The 11,591-nt window shown below is 39.3% G+C and overlaps 1 protein-coding gene across 1 annotated transcript in view; it reads left to right on the forward strand.

Annotated features, from left to right (window-relative positions):
• The window catches only part of LOC128556575 (uncharacterized), a 31,637-nt gene extending 20,399 nt beyond the window's left edge, over positions 1-11,238 (forward strand). The window contains exons 5-9 of the mRNA XM_053542087.1: positions 2,747-2,875; positions 7,539-8,132; positions 9,723-9,735; positions 10,269-10,430; positions 10,739-11,238. Coding sequence (XP_053398062.1) covers positions 2,747-2,875; positions 7,539-8,132; positions 9,723-9,735; positions 10,269-10,430; positions 10,739-10,935 — 1,095 coding nt within the window. The 3' untranslated portion in view covers positions 10,936-11,238. The remainder of the gene's footprint in view (positions 1-2,746; positions 2,876-7,538; positions 8,133-9,722; positions 9,736-10,268; positions 10,431-10,738) is intronic.
• The last annotated feature ends 353 nt before the right edge of the window (positions 11,239-11,591 follow it).

Raw genomic sequence — 11,591 nt, forward strand, 5'->3', positions numbered from 1 at the left:
AGAGAGCCCTCCACAAACAGGTCAGCTTATACTGCAGCTTAGTAGCTCCCAGCAACCGCAATGCTTGCAGTGACCCCTCCATGTACAGAAACCAGTAAACTAATAGAAATCAAGCCTAAACGAGACAAGATCCTAGTAGGCGTTCTGTAATTTAATATAATCATTTAATATAAAGTGCTACCGGCGATGTGGACACAACCGACAGCAGGACATATTTTGATCTCTATGTATAAGTTTATTTATACTCGCTGCCGTCTAGCCATATGGGCGAGAATATCTGTGCCGTCGTTGTCCATCCTAGAACGTCAACGGGCGACTTCTCAAGCTGACTGTCGTAATCCTGTCGAAGTACCATGTTCTGCGTTCGGTGGCAACGAAATCTGAGGAGGTAGACCGCCCTTCTTAGGACCACAGCTCTCGCCCTTTGTTGCGACTCCACCCACTGGCATCATTATAATTATGAGAACTTTCGGTGAAGCCGCATGCCTTATCCGCGACGTGCATGCGGTGAGAGTTCAGAAGTAGACTGATCTCTCTAGCTGTTCGCAGGTCCTTATGTGACTTTTACCGGGTACTAGTAGGAAATCGTTTGCCGATACGGACGGTAATCAAGCACCCAGACGATTCGTCCTCAAGGTCAGAATGACTGAGTATGAACGAACTTATTTTAAGAGTAAGTCTTAGACTAAATATTCAGTCTAGAATATGATTTCTTGATGTAATTAAACAAGATTAAGAGAATGAATAAATATTTAAATAGCGGTTATACTTCAAATCGATTTGCGAAGTAGTTTGAACACGGATTCTTTTACTACTTTGTTTCCTTTTTGTCGCTGTTAGCCACTATATTCGATTTCGGATAGCAGTGTATTATATCTAAAAGGGTCCCTTGTTACGTTATCTTTAACTGCTCGAAGATTCTACAGTCGAGCAGAATTACTACGGAATGCTGGTTATCTGTATTGAAGTGATATATCCTCTGTCCTATATAAAACAAATATTATTGTTTAAATTAGTGTTTTCTTGAAACATGCAATGGTTTAAATCCGTATATCATCTAGACACCTACAACGAAATTTATGCGTAATTACTATTTCTGACACCTCCATGTTTCCGTGGAAACAATTATTTATTATTTATTGACATGTCAATACTTTTCCAAAATTGACAGATTATTCACTGGCGATATCATTGCCATGAATAGAAACCTGGCCGATCTGGAAACATGAAAATGGATATGTACACAAAATTTTCCAAGTTTAACTCGAGCCAGTTTAGACATAGTGACAAGTTTAACCAGTTTTAAAATTTATCAAATCAGTCTTAAGGTATAAGTCCATGTTTCGGAGAAAAAAGTTCGAACGTCACCAAATCATAGAAAGAAAGCATTGTTTAACATGAAAATATAACAGCATATAAAACATTTATATTATTGTACAAAACCATTGTTAATTTATTCATAAATATATTGAATTCCGGAAAGGGACTACATGAAGGGGCCACACTTCTGGACAGTCCAGCGCCTTTAAAAACTCACCATTTTTAAAAAAGCTGTTACACGTCTTCGTTTTGATGCATTTGCAACATCGTGCGAGTGTTTAAACTTTACACAACTAGGTAAAACATCGTTTTGACAATTGTTTACATTTATTTCTTTACAAATGGCATTCTTATTTAAAGGGGGGCAACTCATTTAGAATATTTTAAGTATCCAACTCCGTAGGACAGAACAGTAAAACATGTATTGGACAGATAAGTTGTGTGTCAAGATGCTGTTCATTCGCTAAAAAAATCTGTTGCTTTGTGATATACTGCTAAACCTTAACTGCTGGTCAAGAAGCATATATACATGAGGCTATAAATTATTTTCAACTACTCAACTATGAATAAATAGCGCAAAATGATGAGTTGAAATTACCTTGGAATCTCTTTTTTTTAAAAGATTTTATTCGCATGTACGGAATCCTACTACAGTCACAGTCAAATACTAGATAGGTGCGAATTTTTCTCACTTTCAATTTGATGTTGAAAATCGATATTTGTCTGTATTTAGTCTTGATTCACCCATCTTTATTGTACTATATCTTCAGAATTTTCACAGAAATATTATTGTATTGGAAAGTAAGGCCGACTTCTCCGTTTTGAATCACTTTCTGATGAAAATCCTGTATGATAATCAGTAAAAGGGCTTTAAACGCTATGTTAAGGAATGTTTCAGTCGACATGTTAAAGATATTACGTTAACATTTGAAATGTTGCAAAATGCTGTGTGATGAAAGGTTTTTCCGGATAACTATTTGTATCACAGTATCACTATAAAGTTTAGAGTTAGGTCCATGGTTTGGAGAAAAAAGTCGAACATCATCAAATAATAATAAAAAAAAATTGTTTTGCATGAAAATTTAACAGCATATAAAACATTTATATCTTTTTTCAAAACCATTGTCAATTTACTCATATTTACCAGAATCGCGTTTGATATGAAGGTGCGAGAACTGCATTGTGTTATGGGCCTCAGAAACCGCACTTGGCAAGAGTTTCCCCATTCGGAAGAACCAATGAAATGCAAGCGAAAAACTGGCCGAATAAAGGCTTTTGAGGTACGAGCTGAAGCTAAATAGTTGGTGAACGGAAGAGAGTAAGCGACTGATATGGTCCGCAAGCAGGGGTAACCGATTATCCTGCGTTCGTCTAAGTTAACGACAGCCTAAGACCATTCGGCGCATGATAAACTTGTATTTGTAAGGTTAGCGATAAGGTGAAAATACAAGAAAGCAGACAAATGGCTGTCGATAGACGGGGTGCGAAGCTTTTTATGTGTAGGTGTGCAATGAACTTTGATGAAGCAAGTAAAGGCAGCTTCGATATAGAAGAGGTAATTAACAGACGCTCGCCCAGAAGCTATCGGAAGTCTTTCTTGTTGAAGTAGCTAGAAATGATGTGGACTGTAGCAAGGTATTGGAGACATTTTCAAGGGGATATCTAGAGGCACTTTGTCCAGATGAGGTGCAAGTCGTAATGCTTCGGCTACCTGCAAACAAGAAAGTTTGTCACAAATGGTATTTTTATGTATAGGAATGTGCCTTGATTTAAAGGTGAAAATGAGTGCAGTCTAAAGCTTGTAACACAATAATACGAATGAATTTCATCATGTGTTTGTCTTTAGATGTTTGATTATTTTACTACAACCATGTTATCGCAGACAAACAAGATGTTTTTGTTGTACCATAAATGACCGAACAGAGAGACTGCAAGGGCAATAGGGTAGAGCTCTAAGGTGTTTATGTGATGACATTTGACTGCTTCTGGGAAGGATCCAAAAGCCCAGGAGGAACCGTGAGAGCAACCAAAACCTTTAGATCCTGCAGCATCGGTGTAAAGTTGTAGAGAAGTAGAAGAAACAAACAGATCATCAGTAAGTAGAGTCCATCCAATGCGGCATTGTATTTCTCAAGAAAATTGTACCATAGTCTGAGATACGCACGGCATTCTGCGTTTAATTTGATGAAGTGGTGTGGTGAAGTTCTGCCACAAGTGAGGCCAGGAAGACGCCGTAAGAAACAGCGACCTGGCTTAATAACCTTACACGCAAAGTTGAGATGACCAAGGATGATTGTAATGCTTTTAAAGTGATTTTACGTTTACGCATGGTTTGAAGTAAAAGCGACCTTAGTGTTTTTAACTTTATTAAAGGCAAATGCGCAGTGAGTGTGTTGGTATGTACTGTTATACCATGTCCTTTAATGGATGTTGTAGGTTCAACCGTCTTATCACTCTTAACGGGAATACCAATAGTGTGTGCGAGTTTGAGAAAAGAAGTTAAAGCAAGTTTGCACTCATCCGAATTTGGTTTGCCCATAAAGATGAAATTATTAATTATATGTGAAACGTTTGGGATGTTAAATTCATTATTCAAGAACCATTGCAAAGCTTTGGAGAGAGATTTAAAGATAGCAACCGAAGATATGCGCCCATAGGCAAGACCGTATCGAAATAAAACTTGCCTTGGGATGATACGAAAAGCCTCTTCAATGTCGGCCTTTGCGACAAGTGAATTGGTGTCTGAATGTATGAGCTGAGCAACATGATCAAATGTTTCAAAAATCAATGTGGAATTTTCTTTTGGAATGGTAGAGTTAACTGAAACAGAATGTTTAGGGAAAGACAGATCATAATAAATTTGAAAGAATTGGAAGCACGTTTCGGGACCACCCCTAAAGGACTACAGATGAATCTATCCAGATGTGTTTGAGGAAACGGACCTTTTACTCGTGACTTTTATATTTCAGTTTTTATTTTTTTGCGAACAAAAGTGGCATGACTGATGACCGTTGAGTAGTTGCGTACCAATCTGGGTGTAATATCTGAGGTGCTTCCAATAGAAAACCCGTTAGTGAAACCTTGAATAAGCTTTGATTTTTTATCTTCGGGATAATTAGAAAAGAATTCTACAAGGTTATCCACATAATCTGGGGTAGGCAAAAAAACCAAACAATTTTGATTTACTTGGCATTAGTAGGGGCGGGCTTCTTGGGGGGAGGTTTCTGTGGTTGGGCCATGAGGAGCCGAGAAGAACTGATGTGCAGGTTTTGTGCAACGGTGTGCTCCGTGATGACTCTCACACTTTCTACACTGAATGTGGACGGTGCACTGGGGCTTAAGACAAATGCTGTTTTTTTTTATAGTCCGAGCAGTATTTCTTACGCTTCATATTGGTTAAAAATTTTGGTCTGTGACTTTGGGAGGGACGAAAATAAGAGGGGACTGGCTGGGAAATGGTACAATATAGATACGTTTGGTAGAGGGGAGACTGCTCTTAACTGACGGAACTTTTCATCGTTACTTTGCAATTCTTTTGGTGTTGTGCTAAGTTCTGAATTAACGTCATGTAGCGAAACATTTGAGAGATTTCCTCTGAATAGTTTGAGCAATAGATATCACCGTATAGCTGAAATGCGCGCGACCAAGTAAGAATATCAGAAATTTGCGCGTGCAGTTTGAGGTTTCAATTTATAGACTCGTCTGCCGATTAGGGAAATCAGAATGATTTACTTTGCCTTATTTAGATAAGAACTACTATTGCACTGAATAGCATTACCTAAACAACAAACCGTTCCATTATAAAAAGTACAAAAACATCGCTGATCTAAAAAGCCGAACTATATATAGCACACATTATTATGGCGCTAAGGAGTGAAAACAAAAGAATAGCATAAAATTAAGTCAATACACTAAGTTTACTATTTAGTCAGTGATTTCTCGTATGATATTCGTATTATTATGGCGTTTAGAATTGAAAACAAAACAATAACATTGAATTTAGTCAATACATTTCTTGTACAGTATTCGTATTATACCTTTTCGTCGGGAGTTCGATCCCCATTTTTTTCAGTCTGCATTACATACTTCGTGTAAGTTTGTTTTCTCTGGTTCCTAATTTATTGTTTTGTTTCTACAACTGGTAGTATCTTTAAATCAATCGATCCTGAAATTATGGCCGGGCAATGCTTTTATGAGAGTGAAGTGTAAGATCGTTATAAAACTTATAGAACTAACCCGTACAGCTTACACATATCACAAGCGTATTATGTAATAAAAAAAAACATTAGATCATATTAAAAGTGGAGTGTATTTAAATTAAATTACGTGCCAATTGTGACATATAATTTTAGTGAACATGTTAGAACTAGATTTACTTATCCGTTTTGTCTTCAATGAATCGTATTGAAAAAAAAGAGAATTTAAATACAGATTTTAAGACAAAATTTAAGGGGTCTTGGAATCGAACTCACGATGAAAAAGTATAAAACGAATACCTTAACCGCTCGACAACGAGAAATCACCGATTGCGTCGTAAACGTATTGAGCGTACTGATTTCATTTTAATGTTATTGTTTTGTTTGTTTACATTAATTCTTAAAACGTCATTATATTGTGCAATACTAATAAACTTTGATAATGTGGCAGTTGACCTCAATACAGTCGACACTGTTTATTTTCCAATACAGGTAAATCCAATATTTGCTGCACAATAGATCTATGAAGGATTATCTTTGAACACCCCTGGACTTATTGGACTCACCTGCCACATTATCAAAGTTTATTAATACCTATACAGGTGCGCTCTTTATTGATAATCATGTTTAGTGTTATTTTCTCTTATTGTCACGTGATGCTTGCAAGGTTCTGGCTGACGGGAATTCCGTTTTTTTATAAACCGGGAAACCCTTATCAGAAATTGCAGAAAAATGTTTTTAGGCCTCACCAAATTAAAAAAAAAATGTTCATCGGATTTGCTGCTCATATATTTTCAGAAACACACAACAAATTATTTTTTGTTTGTGTATGGCTTCCGTTCGCCGCACTAAAAAAATTAAGCCAACATTTATTGGTGCGCTACTTTTAACAGACGTAACAGTGTAAAAATGCCCGGAATCAGTCGTACGGGGAAAACTTACAAAGCGCCGTTTGTTTAAGGGGTTGGCTACCGATTTGTGACTTTGGCGGTTGCGTTTGATAGTTTGGGATAACGTTTGCGGTTCGTGAAATTTCGTAAGTTTCCGGTCGTCTCCGGAGAAATCTATTGGGATTACTCGCGCATGCACGCGGACGTGTAAAAGCAAGTGGTTCTGTACAAATGATAACAAAGGTTAAGAGTGATAGCAGCTGTCAAAATTATTTTTTGAAACCGTGTTCAGTGTTTCGACAAATAGTGAACAGAACTGTTATAAGAATTTGTGACAGTCTGTGTGATAACTGATAAGCTCCAGTGGAACTGATTTCAATTGTGAGACGGTGTTGCAGGATTTATTAATCTCACATGTGTAGCGTGAAATTGGTGGTAGTGACTGTGTTGTGCATTGAATTCCTTGGAGGAAATGTGGACTTTTTGAATTATATAGTGTACTAAAGTGCAGTCTGGAAGGAGGTAGGGGCGGTTCAAGACACCTTTTGAAGACAATGTCCAGAGGCGGTGCAAGATAGAACTGCGGTAAGAAGTCTGTTTGTAAGAAGACCTGCAGACAAGGTAGGATCGTTCATTTTTGCTTAGGCGTATAAGCAACCAAACAGGGTTCTCAGCAGACAAGGCTTGTCCAGATTTCATTGGGTCCACCCCTGTCCATCATTTAGGTGGCGACTTGGTCTGTGTAGGAGACCTTAGGTATACTTGTTCCGTTCCAGTGGCAGTGGTATTGTTACTGAGAGCTGTGCAGAAGTGACTTAAGCCTGTGGCTTTTGTCAATGTGTCAGTAATCTGTTTGGATTTTGCAGCTGGTAGTGATTGTGCACAGGCAGGCGGTGTTTCTTTATGCACTGTATGTATAAAGGGTAATTGCGGGAGACAATTATTATTGCTTGTAGCAGTATGGCAGAGGATACAAAGTCACTATTGTTGGACAAGATTGAAGCAAGTGAGCTTAGGGAAATGTTGGTCACGTTATTAAAGGGCGGTTAACCTACGGTGGAGAAAAATAGGAGTAAATCGAAGAAGGCGGTAGTTTCTGATGGAGAGTGAGGTAGTGATAACAACAATACAGACGAAACCTGAGCGGTTGGAAAGGCTAAGGGTTGCAAAAGAGGCGGTTGGAGAACGGGAAGTGAATTGTGGCAGTCCTCGTAGGACTGTGACGGGAAGTCAGCATATGCGGTCAGAGGAAACACAATCAGATAGGTGTGTGACGGTCAGTGGAAGTGAAGGAAAGCAGTCAGATGATGAAGCTGCAGCTGGAAGGACTAAAGTGGCGTTCAACAGGGAAGCAGATGTTCAGGCCGGTAATTGCGGGCGGTCAGAGGATTATGGTGTAACGGAGTTAGCAGAGATCTGTAAACTATCATCAGCATCAAGGTTTAAAGTGAACATCCAAGTGGCTAGTACAAATGTTCTGGCAGTGGTGGATACAGCGGAGGAGGTCACTATTATTTCAAAAGAGGTGTTTAAGGCTCTGAAGATTCTACCAAGGATGGTTAAGGATGTAAAGTTGCTGACTGCTGGTAAGGAGCTGTCCATGAGTGGATTTATAGCGGGTCCAGTCAGGCTGCAGATTGCTTCCAAAGTGTACAAAGAAGACCTGAACGTGGCACCAATAGAACAAGTCATGTTGTTGGGGCTAGACTTGTTGCACAAAAGAGCAGTTCTGAACCTGACAAAGCGAATTATGATTTTTTGATGATGAAGTTATACCACTAATGGTGGAGGAGTTTCCTGGTAATCCGCTCGTGGCGGGGGTTACGGTATGCAGGGACAATGTGCCATCGGAGCTTGCAGTATGCATAAAATGTCAGGAGAACAGGGGAAGCAGTGGCGTTGCGAAGCTGGCTGGTCAAAGGCAGAAGTGGTCTTAAGGAGTTTGCAGGTAGCAAAAGGCTAGAACACCGAGAAAGGCTGTGGGTTTAGAAAAGGGTCAGCAGAGGTACTCAGCTAGGGGCGGATAAACAAGGCAATTCCAGGGGGACTGTTAGAAAAACAAGTGTATCAAAAGTCAGCAGAGTGGGATTGCTGGGAGGAAGGACCAGGATAGGAAGCGCCAGGTACGGGGAAGAAGCAGGGATTTAGAGGGGCTAGGATGGGCTCAGGTGGTGGAGCCCCCTCCTTAGCAGTTTTAAGAAGCAAGACAAAAATGCGGGACAAGGGACGTCCTACGCCTCTTGTGTGGTGATGTCATGGATGTTAGCGAAGAATCTGAAATTTCAAGACATACGTAGTTCGAGTCAAGTATGACACAAGAATTGCAGTTGCATGGTAATCTCGGGGTGGTACCAGGAAATCAGAAGTAAGGCATCAAATAAAAGGACCTTAGAGGCCATAGAAAGGTAAAATCATCGGGGAGCAGTAAAAACAGGCTAGAGTTGTTGGTAGATGTTGGCTATGGACATTGCTGCTAGTATAGGCAAGAAATAGTAAGAGGATGCACATGTGTAGCAGTCGCAGACAGCAGGTGCGTAGTTGAATGGTTGAATTCAACTATGAAGGCAGTGTCGGGAGCAGTTGTCGCATGTCACGAGATCAAAGAATGGCTAAGTATGAGACTGAAGGTGGTAGCCTTCGGCAGTGATTTAGCGTGGTAGATGGTGGTATCAACGAGAGAATGTCTCGGGAAGTTGTACAGGAGCGCTAGATGAGGGAAGTCCACAGGGATAGTTGTATCCGGAGGTGCAGCAGGGTTTGCACAAGGTGTGGGGACTAAATCTGTTGTGGGACAGTCTACAGCGCATCTTTTAAGATCTTGTATATACAGCAGAGCAATTGCGACAGGAGGACAAGTGGTTGCAAATGCTGGGGTCGTGGAGTCATGCAGAAGTTTGGAAGTTGGAAGTTGTGCATCTGAGTCAACAGGTAGTAATGGCTAAAGATGCAACAGTGGCAAACCTCTCTACATTAGGTTTGTTAAGGTGGGAAGCCAGTAAATTTTGTGTAAGGATCACATTCGTAATGTGGCTGTCAAAGGTTATGTGTCATATTTTTCAGGAATGGCATGAATTTGTGGCCTACCTCGTATCTGGGCTAAGAAGACGTTGGGGGTGGGGGGGGGGGTGGTGAATCAATGAGGGAGTTGCCTCCTAGGCAACTTTCAAGCTGTCAGTTGCTTGCGGGTGTTTGCATTTTTAGTACTGGTTAAACTTCCAAATGGCAGGAACTGCCCAGGGATGGAGTGCGTTTTAGTGACCGCCATTGATTCTGGATTAATTTTACATAATGGCGTACAAATTTCTACATTTTTCAGATTCATGGGATAGGTATTTTGCTGTTTTCTAGGGATTGGGGTTCAAATTTCCAATACTTGGATGGCATATTGAGCAATAGGGTAGGCTACACTCCTTTTTTGATAAAGTGGGGGAAGTGTAGTGGTCGATGACCCTTTTTAAGAGAGTTACACGGTACCGTGTCTGATATCGGGTTTTAACGTAGGATATTCGAGGATTCTGGGAGACCGTCATCTTCGAGAATTGTACAATTCATGCTTAGCAGTTGCGCAGCAGTATTTAAGGGTTTTTCGGGTTTAACAGGGTTTTAGTCACGCATGGAAACTCCTCTTTCCCGTACTTTTACTCTTGTCCGGATGCCGTTCGGTTCAGAGAGGTTTCATTGTAGTTTTACTTGAATCTATTAAAGGGTAGACTTAATAAAAAACTGTTTGTTTAGATCACTTAAGCACAACTTCAGGAAGAAATCCAGGAAGGGACTTAAGCCTTTCTTTGATGATATTTCATTAACTTGTACCAATGTATGTAATTTTGTCGCCACTATAAATATGTGGAATTACTTTCAGGAAATAAACCGGTCACGGAAAAGATCTTTGAGAACATTTTGAATACAGAACCTAACCTGGTCAATGCAACGAACTCAAAAGACATTTTGCCAAGGTCTACTATGAACTTACTATCTCATTCTAATCAAGATCACGAAACAGCGGAAAGAAGAAACCGTGAAGGTATAAATTTGTATTAAATACCTAAAGTACATTTCATTTTACTGACAAGCTTCTCTTGAATAATAAACAAACTATTTGAAATTATAAAAAACGTTTGATGAATTTTATATTTTTGTGGGTATATATTACAATATGCAATCAAAATGCAAACTATCGACATACAGTAAAAGAGCAAGTACATTTTGTAGACAGACATTTTGTGCAAACTGTGATGTTTAAATATATATATTACTCACCAATAGTCGAATGAATTATTCGCAGCTTAAAGATGCCAAGTAGCTTGCATTTTCTTATCCCTAATTTTTCAGAACGAGACCGTTTGTTGGAAGAGATCCGTAATCTGAGGCACAGAATGACCTGCAAAATATGCCTAGACAATGATGCATGCATTGTGTTTATTCCGTGCGGGCACATGGTATCATGCAGGCAATGTGCTGAGAGTCTTAGCACGTGCGCGGTCTGCAGGGCTGACGTAAGAGATACAATACGTGTATATCCCGCCTGAAACCAAAAAACATTTAAACTTAAAGGTAAAACAGAACAGAAAATAAGTTCATATCCGATTTATACTACATTTTGCAACTTTGATATGACACGCTATGTTTTAGTACATTCTTATTCATAGTCTATAACAGATCTGTAAAATTATCAAAGCTTGGTCTAACATAATAACAAGAATATTTACGTATGAAATGGCCTTTATCTTCCAAATCATGCGTATAAAAGGAAGTTCAATAAAGTTCATTACTAACAACTATTGGTCAGAGAGCTAACGGACTTTAATTGAAACAATTGAGGCCAAAAGAAGTTTATACTTTTTACGAAACAATATTACACATCCTCCATGAAAACCCATTTCTTAAGTGTCAAAGCCGTGCCTGTCTGTACACTCAACAGAATTCCTAATCGGTCAGTTTATATTTGTATTACTATATTGTCAGTAATGCATGAATTTACACGAAATTTCACATGCTGACATTTGAATAGGTACTGCAGCTAATTATTTAATTTTTTTTTGGCGACTCTTGGCCAAAGTAACCGCATTATGCGTTTTGCCTAAGATTGGATATTTTGCACGTGTAGTGCATGTGCACCAACATGCACGTGTTCGTTTACAATTTTGGCATTACTTTCGAAAGTCCAACAAGAAAAACACATATT

The sequence above is a fragment of the Mercenaria mercenaria genome, chromosome 4 (genome assembly GCF_021730395.1).
Source record: "Mercenaria mercenaria strain notata chromosome 4, MADL_Memer_1, whole genome shotgun sequence".
Lineage (NCBI taxonomy): Eukaryota > Metazoa > Mollusca > Bivalvia > Venerida > Veneridae > Mercenaria > Mercenaria mercenaria.